General features: G+C 49.5%; 3 protein-coding genes across 9 annotated transcripts in view; 2 read left to right on the top strand and 1 right to left on the bottom strand.

Moving 5' to 3' along the window:
• Positions 1 to 11,567, top strand: part of RHPN2 (rhophilin Rho GTPase binding protein 2) — a 63,441-nt gene extending 51,874 nt beyond the window's left edge. For both annotated transcript variants that reach the window (XM_008257269.5, XM_089319567.1), the window contains 4 exons: positions 1,219 to 1,295; positions 2,276 to 2,422; positions 3,075 to 3,230; positions 10,238 to 11,567. In XM_008257269.5, the coding sequence (XP_008255491.2) occupies positions 1,219 to 1,295; positions 2,276 to 2,422; positions 3,075 to 3,230; positions 10,238 to 10,498 (641 nt within the window). In that variant the 3' untranslated portion in view covers positions 10,499 to 11,567. The remainder of the gene's footprint in view (positions 1 to 1,218; positions 1,296 to 2,275; positions 2,423 to 3,074; positions 3,231 to 10,237) is intronic.
• A 73-nt stretch (positions 11,568 to 11,640) lies between these two features.
• Positions 11,641 to 15,260, bottom strand: FAAP24 (FA core complex associated protein 24). 4 transcript variants are annotated; one of them, XM_089319568.1, is made up of 5 exons: positions 15,088 to 15,224; positions 14,794 to 15,018; positions 14,560 to 14,699; positions 14,239 to 14,391; positions 11,918 to 12,885 (listed from the first exon to the last, which is right to left on the bottom strand). In XM_089319568.1, exons 2-5 carry the CDS (start codon positions 14,897 to 14,899, stop codon positions 12,637 to 12,639), a joined length of 648 nt encoding a protein of 215 aa, XP_089175694.1. In that variant the 5' UTR covers positions 14,900 to 15,018; positions 15,088 to 15,224; the 3' UTR covers positions 11,918 to 12,636. The 4 variants fall into 4 exon arrangements, with proteins under 4 accessions (XP_008255490.2, XP_017197702.1, XP_089175694.1 ...); XM_008257268.5 differs by having other exon boundaries at positions 11,641 to 12,885; positions 14,560 to 14,612; positions 14,794 to 15,233; XM_002711510.6 differs by having other exon boundaries at positions 14,794 to 15,260.
• Positions 15,261 to 15,451: 191 nt separating this feature from the next.
• CEP89 (centrosomal protein 89) overlaps positions 15,452 to 23,592 on the top strand; it is a 77,224-nt gene continuing 69,083 nt past the window's right edge. For all 3 annotated transcript variants that reach the window (XR_016224943.1, XM_008257267.5, XM_070062014.2), the window contains exons 1-2: positions 15,452 to 15,624; positions 19,459 to 19,565. Coding sequence is in view for 2 of the 3 variants with exons in the window: in XM_008257267.5 (XP_008255489.2) it covers positions 15,586 to 15,624; positions 19,459 to 19,565 (146 nt within the window). In the remaining variant the exon portion in view is untranslated. The remainder of the gene's footprint in view (positions 15,625 to 19,458; positions 19,566 to 23,592) is intronic.

Genomic DNA, 23,592 nt, shown 5'->3' with positions numbered 1-23,592 from the left:
GCATCAAATGGTTTCTAAGAAGCCACCGTCTGCAGTGCTAGCATCCCATATGGGTGCCAGTTCGAGTCCCAGCTGTTCCTCTTCCATCTAGCTCTCTGCTATGGGCTGGGGAAGCAGTAGAAGATGGCTCAAGTCCTTGGGCCCCTGCACCCATGTGTGAGACCTGGAAGAAGCTCCTGGCTCCTGGCTTCAGATTGGCTTGGCTCCAATCATTGCAACCATTTGGGGAGTGAACCAGTGGATGGAAGACCTTTCTCTCTGTGTCTCTCTCTCTCTGTAACTCTGCCTCTCAAATAAATAAATAAACCTTAAAGAAAATAATAAAAGAAACCACAGGGTCGTCTTGTAGGTCGAGGGCTATGATCTGCCTTGATGGTGCCACTCATCCTCTCCAAGGTTTCCTTTCTGTACTGCTGTTCTCGTGTAGTCTGCTGGTGCTGGCTACCTTTGTTAGACATGGATGGCCTTGTGGTTAGGGTGGGCCTGAGCCTGCCAGGGAGGTGCTGTGGGGGACAGAAAGCTGTCGCTGCATGTAACTTGGCAAACCCACTTCTCACTGTGTATCCCTCACATCACATGTGACTACTGCACGTGGGAAGCGTGTTACACCCCAGGCCTGTGCATCGAGAGACGGAGAACTTCCATAATAGCCACGCCCAGAACACAGATTGCCTTACAGGGGGTTTATGAGGGCCAAAGGAAATCCGCTGAATATCAGAAGCCTCTCTCACACGTGGAGAGGGTGTCTGATCGGCACGCCCATGTCCGAGCCCCAGGACGATGGCTTGTAGTCGGTGCCCAGGTGGAAGGTAGAGTCCACCCCAGCCAGGAGTTGAGCAGCGCCCATCCTCTGTTCTAGATGTATCTAGACTGAGGGTGGGGAACCTTGGTTCTGCGAGGGACCATTTGGATATTTACAACATCATTCACGTGCCGCACAAAATTACCGACTTAAAAATGAGCCTGCTGTAGGTGTATTGAATTTAGAGTCGTGCCTATGATTGCCTTGGCAGGGCCTGGCCCAGTGATTGCATGGGCCTTATGCAGGCTGCCTGTGGGCTGGGCGTTCCCTATCCCTGGTCTGGACCAAGGAGAAGGACAAAGGATACAGAACGTGCTGCTTCCTCCTCCTGGCAGAGGGATGACTGTAGACCTGAGTTTTCAAGGCTCACTGTCAATCACAGAAACATTTATCCTTTCACTTGTAATCTTTTGCAGCTAAAACCGAGCAAGAGGTTGAAATGATATTGCCCCAGTTCTCCAAGTTGACAGTAACAGACTTCTTTCAAAAGCTGGTATGTTGCACGCTTATTTTGTGAACGGCCTAAGGGGAAAGCTCTTAAATTTTTGCAAATATGCTGTTTTAGCCCATCTGGGCTGCTGTTGCAAAATACTGTCATCAGGATGGCTTGTAAACAACAGAAGCTGCTCAGCGTTCCAGAGGCTGGGAAGGCCGGGATTGAGGCATTGGCAGGTTTGGTGTTTGGTGAGGGCCCGCTTTGTGGCTCACAGACGATGCCTTCTAGCCGTGACCTCATTTGGTAGAAGAGGCAAATCAGCTCCTGTGAGCCTCTTTTCCTTCTTTTTTTAAGATTTATTTATTTATTTGAAAGAGTTACAGAGAGGCAGAGGCAGAGATAGAGGGAGGGAGGGGTCTTCATCTGCTGGTTCATTCCCCAGATGGCCGTAACGGCTGGAACTGCACCAATCTGAAATCAGGAGCCAGGAGCTTCCTCCTGGTCTCCTATGTGGGTATCAGGGGCCCAAGGACTTGGGCCATCCTCTAATGTTTTCCCAGGCCATAGCAGAGAGCTGGATCGGAAGTGGAGCAGCTAGGATTCGAACTGGCACCCCTTTGGGATGCTGGCACTGCAGGCAGTGGCTTTACCTGCTGTGCCACAGCGCCAGCCCCCAAGCCTCTTTTCTAAAGGCACCTATCCCATTCATGAGGGCGAAACCTCATCACCTCTCAGAAGAACCCCCCTCTGCCCCACACCTAGTAATCCTTGGTGATTAGATTTCAACAAAGGAATTTTGGAAGCAACACAGACATTCAGGCCATAACACACATTGAAAGCTGTTTATGTATATGGATTATATTGTGGCAATTGATGTTCCTGTGTGGCTACTGAGTATGTACTACCCCAGATGCTGTCATTGTGATGTCTCTGAACAAGGCTGGGGGCATCTTCAGGGACACTAAGCGGAAGTCCCTTAGCCTTCACCTGTCTGATTCGCCTCCAAGCCCTACACCTGATGATGCTGTCTTCCACAGGGCCCCCTGTCTGTGTTTTCAGCCAACAAGAGGTGGACGCCTCCTCGAACCATTCGCTTTGCTGCAGAAGAAGGGGACCTGGGGTTCACCTTGAGAGGGAACGCCCCGGTTCAGGTCCACTTCCTGGATCCCCACTGCTCTGCCGCGGTAAGTGGTCAACTTGCTAGGTTGGGAGCCACGCCTGTTGATGGGCAGCATGACAGAGCTGGGCTGGGAAAATGCATAGAAAGCAGCCCAAGCATATGTATGTATGTGAGTGAGTGATTTTAGGGTTCGCCTGTGTTACAGGCCTGGCTTTATGCAAAAAGACTCATGAATACTGTGCCCAGAGAATAAAGGGTTAAGTTTTCCTTTCTCGAAGCAAATTTATGCAAACATCTACTTTGTTCATGAGTTTGGGAACTGATTCAGGGGATTTGAATGAACAAAACACTGAGCTTTATTTCAGTAGTACTTTTGGAGCGAGCGTTGTGACACAGCTGTTTAAGCCACCACTTGGGCTGCCCATCTTCTCTATCAGAGTGCCTGGGATTGAGTCCCACCTCTGCTTCTGCTTCCCATCCAGCTTCCTGCTAATGTGCCTGGGAGGCAGCAGGTGCTGGCTCAAGTACAGTTCTGCCACCCACTCGGCAGAGCCAGATGGAGCTCCTGGCTTTGGCCTGGCCCAGCCCCAGCTGTCACAGCTGTTTGACGGAGTGAACCAGTGCATGGAGGATCTCTCTCTGTTGCTCTGCTTTTCATATATAGAAAGATGAAAAATCAACGAACATTTTTTTAAATTGTTGTTATTTTTTTGTAGCTGGCAGGAGCCAAGGAAGGAGACTATATTGTGTCTATTCAAGTCGTGGATTGTAAGTGGCTGACGGTGAGCGAGGTTATGAAACTGCTGAAGAGCTTTGGTGAGGAAGAGGTTGAGATGAAGGTCGTGAGCCTCCTGGACTCCACATCGTCCATGGTGAGTGGTGACAGAAGGTGGCGTGGGGTGACATCACTGTGAGTTTATCCGCCGAGGGCTTTGCCAGGCCCTCTGCCTCCAGCTGTGTAACCTGGGGCACACGCCCGACCTCCTCTAAGCTCTGTGGTCACTGGGATGTGCTCACCTTGAGCGAAGATTACAGACAAAGTAATTCATTGAGTTATCTTTCTGGCTAAATTCTGTTTAATTACCAAAGTAATACTCCTGATTTAAAAAAAAAAAGTTCAAATCCTATAGGAGCATGAAAGACGGGGTGTGAAAATCCCTCTCGTTACCCCGGAACTGTTTCTTGTGAGGTCGTCTTGGCAGGTGTTTGAACCCTCTGCAAGTTCATGTGCACAATTAGATCCCCTAATTCTTCCAAAGTGGGCAGAGTCTTGCCGTAGGTTCACTTCCGCACTTTGCCTCCCTTAAACATCTGTGTGCCGTACCCTAGGCACTGCCCTATTATTCATTCGGCAAATGTTGACCAAGTACCAGCTGTGTGCCAGACACCCTTAGGTTTTGGAGTTCCAGCCTAGACTAGACAGTCGAAGTCCCTGCCCCCATGAAGTAGACACTAAATAAACAAATAAATGGTTGTGATTTTTTTAATTAAGATTTATTTATTTATTTGAGAGGTAGGGTTACAGAAAGAGAGAGGGACAGAAAGGTTTTCCATCCACTGGTTCACTCCCCAACTGGTTGCAACAGCCGGAGCTGGGCCAGTCCAAAGCCAGGAGTCAACTGCTTCCCCTGGGTCTCCCACACAAGTGCAGGGGCCCAAGGACTTGGGCCATCTTCTACTGGTTTTCCAGGCCATGGCAGAGAGCTGGATGGGCAGTAGAACAGCCAGGACTCAAACCAGTGCCCATATGGAATGCCAGCACCACAGGCAGAAGCTTAGCCCACTGTGCCACAGTACCAGCTCCATGGTTGTGATTTCGATGGGTGCATTAAGGAAGGAAAAAGTGATGTAGTAGGATGCCTGGGTCGGAATGGTGAGGAGGAAGGAGCCTACTGAAGAGGGCCCAGGAGTGCATCCTGGACAGTGGCACTGAGAGGCCTTGGGGCAGGAGTAAGCTTCCGCTGGAGAGGCGGCAAGGAGGGCTTCCAGGGAGGGCAGCAGGAAGGGAGGTGAGAGGGAGGCAGGGTGTCGCTGCCAGTGCTGGGCTTGGAGGCCGTTGAACTGTATAAGAACTGGGGCTGACACTGTGGCATAGCCGGTAAAGCCATCAGCTGTACTGTCAGCATCCCATATGGGTGCCTGTTCAAATCCTGGCTGCTCCACTTCCAATCCAGCTCTCTGCTATGGCCTGGGAAAGCCATAGAAGATGGCCTGAGTACTTAGGGCCCTGCCAGGAGACCTGCAAGTAGCTGCTGGCTTCAGCCTGGCCCAGTCCTGGTCATTGCGGCCATTTGGGGAGTGAAGAGGGTGAAAGATACCTCTCTCTCTCTGCCTCTGCCTCTGCCTCTCTGTAACTCTGCCTTTCAAATAAATAAATAAACCTTTAAAAAAGAAAAAAAAAAAAAAGGAAGCAGGGGTCGGCTGTGTGGAGGCTGGCTATGAGGTTGTCCAGGCCAGTGCTTTTGATGGATTAGAGTAGGAGTGGCAGAGAGAGCTGGATGCACCTGAGACGTATTGGGAGGGATTCATGGTGGGGATTTATGAATGCCTCACGCAAAAGGGTGGTAAACAGGGAGAGGCTGCCCCAGTACTTGGCCTGAACCCCTGCGTGGGTGGTGGCATTTGTTCATAATGGGAGGGGGGATGTGAGGGTGCAGACCAAAGGGGGAAGAAGGTGAAGGAGAGAGAGCTTTGGTATTTCAGGTGCCATCAGCCACCCCAGACGTCAATGTAAAGTTGGCTGTGGGGCGTTCAGGGAAGAGTTGAGTGGTAGAAATACATATTTGAGAGTCATCAGCGTAGAGATGATGTTTAAAGCTGGGAAACCAAATGGAATCTCCTACTAGGGGCTGAGGGCTCAGTACTGAACGCTGAGGCACTCTCAGCTGGAAGAGGAGGGCTTCAGAGAGGTCAGCTACGCTGCTGAAATGGAGACCCTTCTGCAGCAAGAGTGGTCCCGCGTGTTGTATCCGGTGACCGGGTGGAGGAGGAGGGAGGCCATAGCTGGCAGCGGGACAGAAGGACACTTTGCAGGTAGAGGTAGCACCAGAGAGCAGGTTGGAGAGGGCTGGGGAGTGAATGGGTTGCAGGATTCGATTCCATGCATAGACAAGGCCCAGAATAGGCAAATCCACAGAGACAGATAGCAGATGGGCGATTGCCAAGGGCTGGGGCCCGGGGAATAGGGTGTGGGGAATAGCTGAAGGGAAGTGCTTTGGAATTAAGTAGTGGTCAGGGTTGTACAACTTAGCAAATTGAATTGTAGAACGTGGTTATTTTATGATATATGAATTATATATCTCAATTTTAAAAAATATTTGTTTTAATTTTTTTAAAGATTTTATTTATTTGAGAGGTACAATTACAGAAAGAGAGAGAAAGAGAAAGGTCTTCCATCTGATGGTTTACTCCCCAATTGGCTGCAACAGCTGGAGCTGCGCAGATCCAGATCCAGGAGCCAGGAGCTTCCTCCAGGTCTCCCACGCAGGTGCAGGGGCCCAAGGACTTGGGCCATCTTTCACTGCTTTCCCAGGCCACAGCAGAGACTTGGATTGGAAGAGGAACAGCTGGGACTCGAACCAGTGCCCATATGGGATGCCAGCGCTTCAGGCCAGGACGTTAACCTGCCGCGCCACAGCGCCGGCCTGTGTGTGTTTGTTTATTTTAAAAGATTTATTTATTTATTTGAAAGTCAGAGTTACATAGTGATGAAGGAGAGGCAGACACAGAGGTCTTCCACCCGCTGGTTCACTCCCCAATTGGCTGCAGCAGCCGGAGCTATGTCGATCTGAAGCCAGGAGCCAGGAGCTTCTTCCAGGTCTCCCACATGGGTGCAGGGTCCCAAGGACTTGGACCATCTTCTACTGCTTTCTCAGGTCCTAGCAGAGAGCTGGACTGGAAGTGGAGCAGTCAGATCTTGAACTGGCGCCCATATGGGATGCCGTCATTGCAGGCAGTGACTTTACCCACTATGCCACAGTGCTGGCCCCTGTTTGTTTATTTTAAGGGCAGAGTTACAGGGAGAGGGAGTTGTTCTGTCTGCTGGTTCACTCCCCAGATGACCTCAATGGCTGGGGTTGGGCCAGATCAAAACCAGGAGCCAGGATCATCTTCTGAGTCTCCCAAGTGGGTGGCAAGTGCCCAAACACTTTGGATATCTTCTACTGCTTTCCCAGGCACATTAGCTGGGAGCTGGTTTGGAACAGAAGCAGCTGGGACTAGAACCAGCACCCATATGGGATACTGTCATTGCAGGAGTTGGCTTAACCTACTTTGCCACAACATTAGTCCCCTATATCTCAACTTTTTTTAAAAAAAAGAAGATACAGAGGCTGAGGAACGTGCAGAGCATCTTGGGAGAAAGGATCATAATTAATGGAGTGTCCAGACTAGTGATTCGTGGTCCCAACCAGAAAGGGAAAAGTTTGTTTGGAGGTTAAATAGAAGAGCTGCTGTGTGGCCTGATGGGCTCTGCACAGGGCACAGCCAGGGGCAGGCTCCCTTCACAGAGCAGCCTCTGGCCTGCAGAGATCCGCAGCTGTCTGTCCTGGAACCAGGCTAGCATGGAGCATGGAGGCAGCCGAGGAGTCTACGCTCGCACTGCCTGGATTTGAACCCTGGCTTTCCATGTGGTGTGACCCTGGGCAAGTGTTGGGCAGCTCTGTTCAGGGCAATGGGGACAACCATACCTGTCTCCCAGGGTTGTCACCAGGGCGCACGGAGCTGTTTATGAAAAGCCCTTCTGGCCGGCGCCGCGGCTCACTAGGCTAATCCTCCACCTAGTGGCGCCGGCACACCGGGTTCTAGTCCTGGTTGGGGCGCCGGATTCTGTCCCGGTTGCCCCTCTTCCAGGCCAGCTCTCTGCTGTGGCCCGGGAGTGCAGTGGTGGAGGGCCCAAGTGCTTGGGCCCTGCACCCCATGGGAGACCAGGAGAAGCACCTGGCTCCTGGCTTTGGATCAGCGCGATGTGCCGGCCGCAGCGGCCATTGGAGGGTGAACCAACGGCAAAAAAAAAAAAAAAAAAAAAAAAAGGAAGACCTTTCTCTCTGTCTCTCTCTCTCACTGTCCACTCTGCCTGTCAAAAAAAAAAAAAAAACAAAAAAAAAACCCTTATGCCTGCGCCTGGCACGGAATACGTTTGGATTCGTGTGAAACGTTATCATCATGATTGTTGTGGTTACCCTTTTCACCCAGGGGATTGCAATCGTGATGATTGAGGGCTGTTTTAGCTGCTGGAGGCTTTTCTTCAGGCATAGTTGAGTCGTGAGAGCAAGCGCAGCCCCGTGCCCTGGCTGAATGCTTGACCTGCTGCCCCCCCTGTCTTGACTTCGGTGCAACCCCTGGTACCCATCCACGGCTCACATTTTGCAAACTCCTGGAATTGGGCCCTGGCTGCCATTAACAAGCCGTGTGTGACCTTCAGGTTCATACCATCCCAGGGCCTTGATTTCCTTATCCATGGAGTTTTAAGAGCTGGATTAGTGCCGTAGTCTGGGCCTGGCTCCCTGAAGCCCTCAGAATTCCAGAGAGGTGCCCCAAGAAGATACGAGGACTGGATGGGTGTTGAGAGCAGAAGTGAAGGGAGGGAAAGAAGGGAAGATTCATGAAGGGGAGCAGAGGCTTCGGGAGGACCACGAGGGTCCTGGGAGGCAGAGGAGGATGAAGGCAGGCAGGGTTTTCATAGGAGGTGGGGTGGCCTGTGTGCATAGTGCCTGCGTAGGGACCGCAGCAAGCTGTGTGCTGCTGGGAAGGTCTTTGAGGCGGGAATGCAGGAGCTGGGTGGGGAGAGGAAGTAGAATCAGGCACGCAGGAGGGCTTGGTCTTGGGGGCGGATGTGATGAAGCAGGAGGCCAGGACTGAGGAGGGAATGTGGGCAGCTTGAGAAGTGAGAGTCCAAGGTCAGCAGCTGGGCAGAGAGGAAACACTTACAAGGGAGACGCAGGAGTGCCAGGTAGTGGGGTGCCTGGTAAGAGGTTCGAAGTCAGGGTTAGAATTGGAAGGGAAGCCATAAATATCCCGGAGCAGTGAGCTGCTGTTTGCACACAGGTGTGGGGCAGGGGAGGCACAGGGCAGGGTTTAACAGGAGTTGACATCTTGCCAGCAGAATATGGCAGGGAATTGAGGGTGTTTTCAAAGGAGTGGTTCTAATGATACACAACACTGAGCAGGTTAAGGCTGGAACAGTATACCTGCTCAGATCTCCCTCCAGGATGGTTTATTCTTGGTTTCAGTGATCGTGTGTGTGCCCTGGAAAACCAGGTGGGGTTAAGGGTCAGTTTTGCAGGAAAGGGAGGGTCGTCTTCATGCAGAGGAACCAAACTCTAAGGGGCATCACGATGGATCACCCCTCCTTTATTGTCATGTAGCTTCAATTCCTCCTCCGGAGATGTATTTGGGAACGATGTAGCCCACCACTTGGGATATATCCTATGTATGTTCTAGAAACTGCCTGATCTTCCTGCTTAATAAACATTTGGTGAAGGAAACAATCTCAGTGTTAGGCCAATATTAGAAGCAAATTACAACTTCACAAAGAAGTGTTTAAAACTCAGGTTTCCTCAGATTTCCCATTTGAGCCCCATGTCCATAATTCTTTCTGAGTTTGCAGAGAATATTGAGTGGGGGCCTTCCAGCTGGGGAAGATGAGAAAGTTCTATAGATGGTGCTAGTGTTTGCACATCAGTGTGCATGTGCTTAAATGCTGCTGAACTGTGCACTGAAAATAGCTAACATGCCACGTTTCATGCATTTTGTCACAACTATTTTTACAAAAGGGGGAAAAGTTACTATCTGCACCATGGCTCTGTATCATCTTTAAAGAGAATGAACTTGGGGCTGGCGTTGTGGTGTAGCACCTAAAGCCACTGCCTGCGATGCTGGCATCCCATATGAGCACCAGTTCCTATCCTGGCTGCTCCACTTCTGATCCAGCTCCGCTAATGGCCTGGGAAAAGCACTGGAAGATGGCCCAAGTGTTTGGGCCAGTGCCACCCATGTGGAAGACCTGGGTGAAGCTCTTGGTACCTGGCCTCAGCCTGGGCCTGCATTTTCTGTTGCTGCCATTTGGGGAGTGAATCCAGCAAATGGAAGATCTCTTTCTCTCTCTGCCACTCTGCCTTTCAAATCAATCAATCAATCAATCTTTATAAAAGAGGAAGAGAAATGCTCTTATATACTTATGTTCTTGTATATACCTATTATCTCTAGAAGTAACACAATTGTTACTGGAACGGCCTGGAAGCAACTGTGGGCAGGGCACTGCTGTCCACTGTGTTTTCATTACTATGTACGGACATACTTCACAGCATTCGTGGGAAATGGAATTAAAAGTTTTGGTGTAAAAAGTTTTGGAGCCATACATAGTTTTTTCCTAGGACACATCTTTCAGGGCATTTTTAAAGGCCCATTCTACTTAGGTTTCAAAATGTTTTGCACCAAAACAAACATCTTTTAATCCCATTTTTTTTTTTAAAGATTTGAAAGTCAGTTACACAGCGCAAGTGTGCTTCCATCCACTGGTTCCCTCCCCAAATGGCTGCAGAGGCTGGGGCTGGGCCTCTTGATCACCCACATAGGTGCAGGGGCCCTAGTACTTGGGCCATCCTCTGCTGCTTTCCCAGGCGCATCAGCAGGGAGCAGGACAGGAAGTGAAACAGCCAGAGCTTGAACCAGTGCAGCTACTATGCCACAGCATTTAATCCCATTTTACACAAATTTTTTGAAGTCCTAAAATATAAGTAGCAACCACTTGAGTTCCAGAATTAGCTCCACCTAATTTATAAGAGGTCCTGTAAGCGTAGAACATGAGCCTCAGACTCTGCGATGATGTATTGGGTAGCCTGGAGTCATCCATTGCCCTTTCTCTCTTTTCTACATGCAGCATAGTAAATGTGCCACATACTCCGTGGGAATGCAGAAGACTTACTCCATGATCTGCTTAGCCATAGAGGATGATGATAAAACTGACAAAACCAAGAAAATCTCAAAGAAGCTTTCCTTTTTGAGTTGGGGCACCAACAAGAACAGACAGAAGTCAGCCAGCACCCTGTGCCTCCCGTCTGTTGGGGTCGCCAGGCCTCAAGGCAAAAAGAAGCTCCCCGCTCCCTTCAGCCTCCTCAACTCCGACAGCTTTCTCTACTAACACAGGGAAAGCAGGCGGCAGACCCGAAGCGTCTCCAGCGCCGACGCGGCCTTCAAATCAGTGCCATGACGGAAAATGTCAGAATGTTCTCGAATCTCATTTTTCTGTGTAAACTTGCATTTGACGTGTTTTTATGAAGGAAGGTAACAAGAAACCTCTAGAAATTTGTGGAAAACAAACTTATTTGACGAACATTATATTGCTGCAAGTTATTTATTATGTCTTGTAAATAGGCTAGTGTTGAGATTGACTGTTTTTTATGGTTACAGTTAAGACTCGTGGTCCCTGTCAGTTGGATTGGGGTTACCTGTGTTAGCACTGTTTGCCACACTTTCCAGGTTTGGGTAATAATCATTCCTCAACCTAGAACTCAAATGACCCCTGACTGAAGGTAGGTCAAAGGACTCTAACAATAGACTAAATGAGTGGTTACTAAAAGCTGTTCCAATGAGCTGCTTAATTGGTCATCATTAACCTAAAATGACAGATGTTACTGTTATTTCTATATTATATGAATGCTATTTCCAGATAGTCTAGTGCCAAATTTGTCTAGTTAAATATAAAATTTAGGAACGGCTTTTCTTCTAAAGTTCGGTGTCATTCAAGAGTTGCTAACACAGTGGCAGTGTTAGGTGAAGATGCTGTCTACAAGGTAGATAATATACTGTTTGATACTCAAAACATTCTTCATTTTGTTTAAAGTAGAAAGTACATAATTGTATATTTTAAGTGTTGGGTAAAAAAGTAGTTTTGCATTTTATAAGGTAAAGATGTAAATGATTCAAGTGTAAAGCTCTATTTGGCTTTTAAACATGACATTCTTACCTACTGATTTCTCTTGCTATACGTTGGATGATACTGTGACTCTAGTAAGATTCACTGTTGACATAGTACAACTTACATAGGTAAAAAATATAGCATTGAAATCTAACTTTAAGAATGAGGATTTAAATATTTTCTGTTGTGCAATATCTTAAGGGAAGTAGCTGCCTTTGGGCAAGTGCAGCCATGGCTCCTGGGTCGTGTTTGTGTAAGTATTTAAATAAACACATTCATTTACTTAAGTGAACATTTGACTTTTACTTTACTTTCTCTGCTTGTTTCAAATAATTTCTATCCTAATGCACACAGAGAAAATGAGCTTTGAAGTTATGTCATCTTTAATTTTTTGAAGGGGAAATTGTACCATTTGATCCCTAGCCCAGGGCTCCCCTCACTGGACACAGCTGGCTCTTTTTCTTGTGTATCCTCCCACTGTCAGGCCATACATAAACAAACATTATTTTTTTCTTCACACACATCAATTTTGCATCTTTAAAAGGGAACTCCACGTTTTCTGTGTTCAGGAGACATGCCCAGTGATTATAAACAAACCCTATTGTTACTTAAAAAAAAAAAAAAAAAAAGGGAGGAGCGAGCTGCTGTACAATTGTTTATTTATATTGGCAGCAGCCCCCAGAGCCCTGGACAGCAGCTGTGACACAGGAACAAGAGACTGGCAGTACACAGTGCTCCATTGTAGGCTTCTTTCCTCTTAGCTGGTCACACCCACCACCTGAACTTCCCACAAGACCTTTCTGTGATAGATGCAGGTCAAGGTCACTCATTACAATCTGCCCTAATTGATTTTTTGCTGAGCATGGAAGCCCCTGACTCCCTCAGGAAACTCAGGCCCCTTTGGTCTTAGTACAAAGAGGGCAGTGCCAGCTCTGGCCCACTGACATGCCTGCGCCCGGACAGCAAAGGCAGGACACTTCACAGGCTCGCTCCAGCTGGCAGTGACAGCAGTCTTTTGTTTAATTGTTTACTTCTTTGAAAGGCTGAGGAAGAGAGACCTTGCATCTGCTGGTCCACTCTCCCAAATACCTGGCAATAGCCAGGGTTGGGCCAGGCTAAAGCCAAGAGCCAGGAACTCCATGTGGGTGACAGGAACCCAAGTACGTGGGCCATCTTCTGCCTCCCAGGCACAATGGCATGGAGTGGCTGGGACGCACACCACGCATTCCAATATAAGATTTGGGCCTCCCAAGTGCAGGCTTAACCTGCTATGCCACAACGCCTGCCCCTTCCTCTTGGTTTTTAAATATGAAAACAAGATCCCATTCTTCGTGATCTAAAGGATTAAACTTGGCCAGCTGTCACCTGGCCTGTGTGAAGAAGGCGTGGATCTGCTGTGCTACGGCTTGTCCGACGACTGGCTCCAGTTCTGGGATGGAAGCGTTACTCAGTTGTTGGAGAGTTGGAAACTTCTGAAGCAGAAGGGGAGCTTTGACCTTCCCAACTCCCGGGATCTGCTGCACAGTTCGAAGGAGGTGCGGCTCGGAGAGCTGAGTCCGTTTCTTCCTAAGAAAAGGGTTCTTACTGGGCTCTTTGGTTTGCTCTTGAACCTGAGTTGGAAATTAAAATAAAAGCACATGAGCGCCCTCTGGAGGGCTGGCAGTTTTCTTAAAGTCTGGTTCAGCTAGACCTAAACCAGTTAAGGCCTGACTATTCTTATAGACCAAGTTCTCAGACATCAGCAAAAGTGTTGAAAGATCAGGCATATGACTACACAAAGAGCAAGATAAAAATGGGTAGTTTAAAAAAAAAAAAAACCCAAGTTTTCACAATGTTTAGGATACAACTACTCGGAGGAATCCAAACACTTTCCTATGGATCATTTGGGTTATGCAAGACAAGTGGATAAAGACTTGAACTCGATCTGCTTCATGGAGGGCCTGCAAGAAACTGCCAAAGGAGCAACTGTTTTCAGTGAGTGGTGGTGCACAAAGCTGATAAAGCTATTTTATTTAGGGACGGTAGGAACCGTGAAGCAAGGGGCATGGTAGTGAGGGATCTGTGAGCCACACAGGGTTGCCTGCATTTCCAATTTGATTTCCAACTCAAGCTGCACACCAGAGGGGAAATTTAAAACACAACTGATGCTCAGGTTGTCCCTACCTCCTCCGCTGTTCTAATTTTTTAATTGGCCAGAAAGGAAAGCTCATTTATCATGATTTTTTTTAAAGCTCCCCAGAGGGGCCAGCACTGTGGCTCAGTGGGTTAAAGCCCTAGCCTGAAGCACTGGCATCCCACATGGGTGCCGGTTCTAGTCCCGGCTGCTCCTCTTCAATCCAGCTCTCTGCTGTGGCTTGGGAAAGCAGTAGAGGATGCCCAAGTCCTTGGGCCCCTGCACCCACGTGGGAGACCTAGAAGTTCCTGGCTTCGGATCGGCGCAGCTCGGGCCGTTGCGGCCAATTGGGGAGTGAACTCTGTAACTCTTTCAAATAAATAAAATAAATCTTAAAAACAAAACAAAAAAAAAGCAAAAAGCTCCCCAGGAAATTCTAATGTGTGAAAAATCAGGCAATCAGAGAACCAGGTTTTTTTTGTTCATTGATGTTCAATGAAGGACATGTGGGTGGGGATGAGGCAAAGTAGCTGCCAGGGGACATTTTCAGCAGCCTAAGAGCAGGACAGTGAATCATGGCAGTAATCAGGGTCCGGGAGTCTAAATCAGGTTAACTCGTCTGCTCCGTGACACACTTCCCTTGGCAGGGACAGGGGTGAGGGTGTATGCAAGCCCAGCTGGCCACAGAGGCAGCTTCTAAGTCCTCAAAGCGATTTTAGACGCTAACACAGCGGATGCCATGGGCTGGATTGATGGGTTGCAACTATAGCAGGGGCAGAGCTAGCGAACAGGTGAGCTGAGAATCTGCAGGAGCGAGGGCAGCAATACAGGAGCAGGAAGGGATACTTACTAACTGGACAATGAGGCAGGACGCTTCCATCTGGCTGGCCACGGGAAGCAACACCATCCCAAGGTCCAGCACAGTAAACTTCTGTATGGCCGAGAAGTACTGTTCGCTCATCTGTGTTTTCTCAACTATCACAATCCCTTGTAGGTTATTGGACTGCAAAGAAAAAAAAGACAGCAGTCCGCTTGGTAACAAGATGCCTTTGGAGGTGGAGAAAGCTATGGCTTTGTGTTTGGATTGGCCAGTGCTTTCATAGCAATTATTCCAAGGGATGGAGGGGTAAGCGTACAAATGAAATGTTGTTTCTTTCAGTTCAGTACTTACATTTCTAGCCCGAACAAGCCTCTTTCTGTAGCCGTTTCCTGCCACCAAATCAGCTTCGGTGATATAAAGAATGCAAGATCTGTTAGACAGGTAAAAATCTACCGGTGCCAGGCCATCCTCAAAAACGAGCTTAATTTTCCCTTAAAATACAGACCAGAAAATGAGTTCCATGAAGTCTGGGAGAAAAGGCGCAACAGGGAGCAGCGCGCTTCAGCGCGTGGGGAGCCCACTCACCTTGCACCTCCTGCGCCAGCTGCGACCCCCGCCATTTCTCACTCGCTACCACGTGCCCAAGAGGCACGTGCACAGGACCTGGGTCGCCGGGGGGCTTCCCTTCCATCGGTGGTCTCGCTCTAACGCCGGCAATGCAGGTGGCACTTAGGCGCACACAGCCCCGCGTCCCGTTGAACGCCAAGCCCTCTGTGGCAGGATCTCCTCTGCAGAGTATTCTTTCAAAACCTGAATTATTAGCGTAAGAACCAACAAATTCCTGCCCCAGTGCCCGCCTTCCTCACTTTTGTGACTTGCCTGGCCCGGGACGCGCCCACTAGGCCCGCGCTTCGGATCCTCATTCTAGTCCAGGGCCGGTGCGGAGCCGGCAGGACCCGCCTCCTCCTCCCAGTCTGGGGGCTCCTGTACCACCCGAGGCCGCGCCACTTCCGTGTACGTCAGCAGCGCTCGCCCAGGTTTTCATCCTGCCCGCCCTCCGCCCCCTACAGCGTGGGATAGGCTGTGGCGCCAGGGATGGACACCTGAGCCGGCCAATTAGAGAACAGACAGTTCAGCCGCCTCCCGCACTGGTGGGATTTGAACGGGACGCGCTGGTTGCCAAGAGCGACGGGTGTGGGAGTAACCCGGGAGCTGATTGGTTCAGGAGGAAACAGAGCCATTGGCCGACGGGGTTTTTGCGAGGTCCGCTGTGAAGAGAAAGCGTCGGGAGCTCGGCTGGAGTAGTGCGGGCTCCTGGCTGTGGAGGGACTTCTCTCGTAGGCTCAGCCCCGGGCTGGCCGCCGCCCCGCAGCAGGCATGTTCCCGGGATTTCGGAGAGGCCGCCAGGACCAGTTTGTGAGTAAATCCTCGCGCGTCCCGCGCCTGGGTCCGCGGTGCCGGGAACTGAGGGGCGAGGGCAGGAGCGGTTGGGATGTGGCCTGTGATGGAGGCCAGGCGGCGGCTGAGGAGAGAGGGATTTTCAGTCGGGAAGCCCTGAGTTTTCGTGGTCCGGGGTGGGCCGCGGTCGCACGGGAATCCCTGTCTGCCGGGCGAGCTCGCTCCTGCTCCGCTGCTCGGTGTCCCTGCTGGGCAGTCGTTCGTGGTTCCTTGCCCTGCCACCCGCCGCGTCCACCCCTCGAGCGGCCCCACCCTGGCCTCCAGCATCTCCCTGGATTGGGTTCTTAGCGCCTCACTAGTTCCTCCGCGTTCACGTTCTGCCTCGGTGCCAAAGGCGTCCTTTAGAGTGCGGATCTGCCCGTGCTGCCTTAGCGCGCAGTGTTGCCAGCATCAGCACGACCACACACGTGCCCCCCAACCACTTGTACTCCCAGTCCCATTCCCTGAGCACCTCTCCTTTCTTACCCTTTGATGCAGGGGGCTGACTTCAGAAATCCGTTAACTTCCTCCCCTGCCACCTGTTGAGCCTACCAGTCTTTTTTTTTTTTTTTTTTTTTGACAGGCAGAGTGGACAGTGAGAGAGAGAGACAGAGAGAAAGGTCTTCCTTTGCCGTTGGTTCACCCTCCAACGGCCGCCGCGGCCGGCGCACCGCGCTGATCCGATGGCAGGAGCCAGGTGCTTCTCCTGGTCTCCGTGTCTTTTTAAGCACCCGTGGATCCCTCGACCCTAACTTAGGCACACAGCACGCTGTAGAACATCACTTGGGCACCTTTTGGGGAGCTATGATTTGCTGCAGCCGTCCAGCATCTCCGGGAAGGATCTTACAGCATATCGCTAGCCTTGGAAAATATCAAAATTCAGGTTTTGAAATACTGCTTCTACTGAATAGGTGTTGCCTTCACACCACTGTTGAAAAGTCAGAGGGCAGGCATTTCTTCTGGTGGTTAGGACGCCAGTGGGGTCCCACAGCAGAACGCCTGAGTTTGATGCTCATCTCCGGACTCCAGCTTCACGCTAATGTGGATCCAGGGAGGCAGCAGGGATGGCTCGAGTGATTATGTTCCTGCTGCCTGCATGGGAGACCTCGGTTGGGTTCCTGACTCTCAGCTTTTGTCCTAACTAGGGGCTATTGCCAGCATTTGGGGAGTAAGCCAGGAGATGGGAGCACTTTATCTCCTTCCCTCTCTCCCATTCTGCTTCACAAATAAATGAATTAATCATTTTTTAAAAGATGCATTTAAAAACACATATCCTAAGTTGAACCATTGTAAGCGGGTTCCATCTGTAATTACTGGGGGAATTGGCCAGAGGACTAGCTTTTTTAAAAAAATTTTAATTTTTTTTGACAGGCAGAGTTAGACAGAGAGAGACAGAGAGAAAGGTCTTCCTTTTCCATTGGTTCACCACCAAGTGGCCGCTATATCCGGCACGCTGCGCCAATCCAAAGCCAGGAGCCAGGTGCTTCTTCCTGGTCTCCCATGTGGGTGCAGGGCACAAGCACTTGGGCCATCCTCCACTGCCTTCCTGGGCCACAGCAGAGAGCTGGACTGGAAGAGGAGCAACCGGGACAGAATCCGGCGCCCCAACCGGGACTAGAACCCGTGATGCCAGCGCTGCAGGCAGAGGATTAGTCTAGTGAGTTGTGGTGCAGGCCCAGAGGATTAGCTTTTGGGGAGTAAGTACAGAAAGAGAATTTCAGCTGGAGAGTGCAGCATATACTGAGGCCTGGTAAAGAATGAATTATTTGCTTTTAGGAAAAGGAAGGCGATTCTGAGTGCTAAGGCATCGGGAAGATGCGCAGGAATAAAGAGGGGAGCAAGAGATGACTGTGGATCCATTGGTAGGAAGCAAGCAGTAGAGACTTTCTGTGACATGCTGGACCACTTACCTGTCATCGGGGGCGTGACGCTGCCCACTCTGGAATCAGAGCCCTTCAGAGCCTGTCATTCTGGCTGCCCCCTCCCAGATGTGTCTGCACGCCAGTGCGCTGGAGTGGGTGCTTGTCGCTCCCCCTCTTCGTGGAGGAACGACACTAAACCCTGCCTAGGCTTCATATCCGAGTCACGGCACCATTATGTCGCTCCCCCTCTTCGTGGAGGAACGACACAGGACCCTGCGCTGTTCTTTTGTCTGCTCGGCCCTCCCCGGGTTTGCTGCTGGTTCTTCCCGGGTTGGCCACCGTCCCTTCCACCTCCGTGGAAGGGCGGTTCCCCCTGGCCACTTTCCCCACTTCCGCAGGGGAGTGGCACACCGCTGGCCGGTTCTCTCGGGGGCTGCACAGGTGTTCCTCTTAGATGTTCCTGGTGCATGTTGTCTCTCTCCTCCTTTATAGTCCTCTTCCACCAATCCCAACTCTGCTACCCACACGCCGAGTATGCTGCTCTCCTCCAATCAGGAGCAGGTCCTGCTGTTTATTGGTTGAACTGGAGGCAGCTGTGTAGAAGCTGTTTCCTCCTCTCCCAGCGCCATATTGTGGGAGAGCAGATGCATAGAATAAGTCTTAATTCCAGTAACTTAGTCTAGTCCGAGTTGCTCCCCACAGGTGCTGCTTCCAGGAACACTGGCACCAACGTCTTGCCCCGTTCCCTTCTTCATGTTATTCCCTCTTCTTAGAGTACTTTTCCATCACATTTCCAAGTGAGAGCAGTGGTTGTCTTGGAAGTCCCAGTCTAAGTGCCTGTGGGTTTTCCTCCAAGGTGAACATTTGAGGTCTCCTTGCTGGTCCCCAGATATGAAGGAGCCCTTCCCTCCTTCGACAACAATATTTTTTTTTTAATTTTTAAAATTAAAAAAAAAATTTTTTTGACAGGCAGAGTGGACAGTGAGAGAGAGAGAGAGAAAGGTCTTCCTTTGCTGTTGGTTCACCCTCCAATGGCCACCGCGGCCAGCGCACCGTGCTGATCCGAAGCCAGGAGCCAGGTGCTTCTCTTGGTCTCCCATGCGGGTGCAGGGCCCAAGCACTTGGGCCATGCCCCACTGCACTCCCGGGCCACAGCAGAGAGCTGGCCTGGAAGAGGGGCAACCGGGAAAGAATCCGGCACCCCGACTGGGACTAGAACCCGGTGTGCTGGTGCCGCAGGCGGTGGATTAGCCTATTGAGCCTCGGTGCCAGCCAACATTTTGTTTTTACCTCTCCTTTGGCACTTCCCAGAATTCAATGCTCCATTTGGGTGGTTTTCCCCAGTACTCTACCTCAAGGAAGACGACTGGCTTTCTTCATGGTTCTCATGGTGTTCTGCCTCTAGTGGGGTGAAGAATGCTTGGTGCCCAGAAATGAAGATTGGGCTAACCTCAGAATCCTCCAAGAGCCTCCCAGTTATCTAAAGCATGTGCTGGGACTCCCATTGTGTGTCATTGCCTGAATCCTTGAGAATCTTGATTAAGTCTCTGCCAGGTGTGGGTTAGGGTGTCAGGCCTGAGTTCCAGGCCTAGTAACTGAAGAAAGAAAGCAGCCTGCTTCTCAGGAAGTCTCCCTGCCCTGCAGAGGGAGGCACATGAGACATCACTGGGGACAGTGCTGGGGGATGAGTGGATAGGCTAGAGGGTGACCCTAGGGAGTGGTCAGGGAAGCTGCTCCGCGCATGGAGGGCCAAAGGGGCCCCACAGTGCTGCTCCCTGGGTGGCTTGCTTGTCTGGCCAGATGGGGACTGAGGGTGTTAGGGAGTAGTGGGGCTCCTCAGATGGCTGGATCCCTGAGTGGACAGTGCGGTGATCCTAGGGGAGGGTGGTGGTGGCAGGACCCAGGTGATTCTTCTTCATCCCAGTGACCTCTGCTAATTTCATCTGTGCAGAAACACATCATCCATGGCCTTCTCCCTGCAGCCAGCATCGCCCCAAAGCCAGCTGTGCCCCGCACACCTCCTCCCCGCAGCCCCAACCCGTCTCCAGAGAGACAAAGGTGAGTCCCAGAGGAGCAGCACTGCACCTGCCACCAAGCCCTGGATCCTGGAACTGTTTGAACTGTCTACACAGTTACAAATAGGGTAGTTAGAATCCTGTGTGTTGAGTTTTGTACCACAGTCCTGTAATGTACACTTACATGGGTTTGAGATTCTCACATTGCACAATTGAATGTAATTAATATATTTCAAAATATGAGCAGTCAGGCCCAAGTGTTCAGGTTAATAGTGCTTTAAAGTGAATTTTGAGTTGGTGCACATAATTTTCTTTAAACACAAGTCTGCCTTTTCCAGGAACTGCTTTGGGCAGGGAGAAAGAGCACCTTCACTGCTCTCACCTGGATTCCCCATCCTCAGGTGCTCCCAACCCACCACCAGCTGACCCATTCCTAGAAGTACCTGAGAGCCCTGCTGTGCCTTCCATGACTTTAGACACAGGAGAATTTTAGACTATTTTTAAGCCATTAAACGTTGGACAATGGGCAGACATTCAGCCTATTGGTTAAGACCCCCACGTGCCACATTGAAGTGCCGGGATTTAATTCCCAGCTCCTGCTCCTGCCTCCAGCTTCCTGCCAGCAGAGACCCTAGGAGGCAGTGATGTATGGCTCAAGTAGTGGGTTCCTCTGCCCCCATGGGAGACTGGATTGCACTTCCTGCTCCCAGGAGCAGTTGCAGACATTTGAAGAGTGAACCAGCAGATGGGAGCTTTCTCTCTGCTTCCAAAATAAATTTTTTAAAAATTAAAAAAAAATTTTTTTTAATTAAACATTGCCAACAGTGAATGAGAGCTAACTTCAGGTGATACCTCCTTGCCTGTGTTTTGGTAACCCTTGTATGCCTTCTGATAACAAACACTCTGAATTACCTTAGGGTTTGTTTCTTTCTTCAGTAGGAGCTTGGTAACTGGAAGAGCTGTTTGGGGATGTTTATTTTGTGTGAAGTACTCTGGAACCTGCTTGAGAAACATTGTTTCATTTCATCCTCTCAGTGACCCCATGGGAGAAGTCCTCCTGTCACCTCTGTTTTGGGTCACATGTGAGGCTCAAGTGTTAGTAACTGGTCCCCAGTGGCCTTGCTGTGACACAAATATGAGTCTATCCAGCAATTCAGTGTTTGTGTGAGCAACTTTTTTTTTTTTTTTTTCAGATTTATTTATTTGAAAGACAGAGTAAGAGAGAGAGAGAGAGGGAGAGAGAGAGAGAGGTCCTCTATCTGCTGGTTCACTCCCCAAATGGCCACAACTGCCAGGTCTGGGCCAGGCTGAAGCCAGGAGCCAGGAACTCCATCCTGGTTTCCCATGTGAATGGTGAGGGCCCAAGTACTTCAGACATCTTCCACTGCTTTCCTGGAAGTGGAGCAAGCCAGACTCACACTGGCAGGCTTCACAAGCAGTGGCTTAACCTACCGCACCGCCACGTCGGCTCCTGCTGTTGTCGTTGGTTTTAATTCTGTATGTAGAAACTCCATAATATGGTGTTATTGTTTGTGCATTAGTTAGTCACTTAGCATTCTAAAAGTAGTTTTAGTGAGGTAACTTGTGTAATTAACTATTTAAAGTGCATAATTTGACAAGTTTTGATATATCCTTATACCTGTGAAACTATTATCACAATCAAGATATTAAATGTATCCATCGCTCCCAAAAGATTCCTTGTGCCTTTTGGCAGTTCTTTCCTTCCACCTTTCTCTGCCATTTCACTTTCACCTGATTTCTGTCGCTGTATATTAGTTTGTATTTTCTAGAATTTTATGTAACTGATAATCATTGTTACGGCCTACATTGTGGTACAGTGGGTTAAGCCACCACTGGTGAGAGCAGCACCCCATATCAGAGCACTGGTTCAAGTCCTAGTTTGCTTTGACCCAGCTTTCTGATAATGTGCCTGGGAAAGTAGCAGGTGGCGGCTCCAGCACTTGGGTCCCTAGCAGCCATGTGGGAAACCTGGATGGCATTTTTAGCTCCTGGCTTTGGCCTGGCTGTTGCAGCCATTTGGGATGAAAGATGAAAGATATCTCTCCCTCTCTCCCACCCTCCCTCCACCCCCTGCCTTTCAAATAAGTAAATAAATATTTTTTAAAAATTATTGCTGGTTTCTTTCACTCAGCATAATCCATTTTGTAAAAGTCCATACGTCCTTTTTATTGCTGAATAATATTCCATTTTATGAATAGGCCATCATTTGTTTATCCATCCACTTGCTGATGATATTTGGATTGTTTCTAACTTTTGGTTACTAGAATAAAGCTGCTGTGAACATGTATGCACAAATCCTTAGATGCATGCTTCCATTTGTCTTGGATAAATATTTAGGAATGGAGTAGCTGGATCATATGCTAGGTGGGTACTTAATTTATTATGAAACCGGTGAACTGTTTTCTGTAGTTTTAGGGCTCAGTTCTCAAGACTGCCCATGTCCCCCTTCAGATGCCAGTCACAAGCCATTTGTTTGACCTGCATTTCTGGCTGGCTGGCTGGCTGTAAATCAGGATCCCCACAGTCTCCTTTCTAGGTTTGAATAATTTGCTAGAGTGGCTCACAGATCTCAGGGAAATATGCTTATCTACATATTATATTATAAAGAGTATTTAAAGGATACAAATCAGGCAGCCAGATGAACAGCTCTGTAGGGCGAGGTCTGGATGGGCACTGATCACGTGAGTGCTCCCTGTGGAGTTGGGGTTCGCCACTCTCCTGACACATGGGCACCTTTTGTTCATCTTCCTGGAAGCCTCGATGTGTTCAGCTGTTTGCAAGCTCTCTGGACACAGTGTTTTTTGGATTTTTATGGAAGCAATATTACATCAGCATGATTGATTACGCCATTGGCTATCAGTGATCAACTTAACCTTTAGCCTCTCTACCTTCCCCAGAGTTTAAGGGGTAGGGCTGAAAATTCCTGACCTCTGCATGCCTGGCTGGATCCCCAGGCAACTGGGTCCCTATCCTGTGGTTATCTGTGAAGGTTTCAAAAATCACTTGACGAAAACTCAATTCTGAAGCTGTTCCAGGGCTACTTCTGGAACGAAGGTGAAAAAGGCCAGAAAGTTGAACAAAAGATGCTCTTGCTGCTCTAATCACTTAGGAAATAGCAAAGGTTATGGGAGCTGTGAGCCAGGACAAAAATCTGTACGTATCATAGTTTTGTTACCCATCCAGATTGTGGGCCCACTTCCTGTTGGGTTCAATCAAGAAATGCACCAGAAGGAGCTGTCATGCAAATATTGATTTAGAACCCTGGGCATAATGCCCAAAGCTCCCAAGCTGTGACTCCCAGAGTAGGAGAAAGAGTTTATCTTTTATTTTAGAGGGAAATGAATATGGAAGAAGGAGGGTTCCTGTTATCACATGTAGGCGTGGTGTAAGCTCATGGCAGGCACAGTTCAGAAGCATGCTCTAGCACAGGTTACATGTTACGGTAATAAGGTGTAAGCTTCTCCTGGGGCAGAGATCTTAGTATTAAAAAGAAGCAAAAGGGGACCTTTGGATACTCTTTGACCCATCTCCGCAGGTGTTGCTCTTACAGCAGGGTCTGGGCTGGTCCAGTGGCTGGGGATTGCATCTCATGGAATGTGACTGAAAACGTAGAAGAAAACTTGGGAGAACATCAGGTGCTTTTAAAGTCTTGAAATAGAAATGAGTCGTAGTAAGGACTGAGCTGTGTGGGCATCAACCTGTGCTACTCTCACAGTAGTGTGTCTCCTGGTGGTTTTATTTTGCATTAAAAAAAGATTTATTTATTTGAAAGGCAGAGAAACAGAGACATCTTCATCTGCTGGTTTATTCGCAAAATGGCCAGTTGGGCCTGCGCCAGGCCAAAACCGGGAGCCCAGAATTCCACCTGGGTCTCCCATGTGGATGGCAGGGACCCAACTGCTTGGGCCATCATCCACTGCTTTCCTGGGTGTGTTAGCAGGGAGCTGGGTCAGAAGCAGAGTAGCCAGTACTCAAACTGGGACTCTAATGTGGGATGCAGGCATCCAAAGTGGAGGCTTAACCTGCTGCACTATGTAGGGCCCTATTTT

The sequence above is a fragment of the Oryctolagus cuniculus genome, chromosome 18 (assembly GCF_051225735.1).
Source record: "Oryctolagus cuniculus isolate XC-2025 breed Fujian yellow rabbit chromosome 18, ASM5122573v1, whole genome shotgun sequence".
Lineage (NCBI taxonomy): Eukaryota > Metazoa > Chordata > Mammalia > Lagomorpha > Leporidae > Oryctolagus > Oryctolagus cuniculus.
The sequence above is the reverse complement of the archived record's forward strand: the minus strand, read 5'-3'. Positions and strand labels throughout refer to the sequence as shown.

Coding starts and splice junctions, on each gene's coding strand:
- FAAP24 (XM_002711510.6), bottom strand. CDS start 14,899: ATGGAAGGGAAGCCCCCCGGCGACCCAGGTCCTGTGCACGTGCCTCTT. Junction 14,700..14,793: donor GCTGGCGCAGGAGGTGCAAG/GTGAGTGGGCTC, acceptor CTGTATTTTAAG/GGAAAATTAAGCTCGTTTTT. Junction 12,886..14,238: donor CCTGCCTCATTGTCCAGTTA/GTAAGTATCCCT, acceptor TTTCCAACTCAG/GTTCAAGAGCAAACCAAAGA.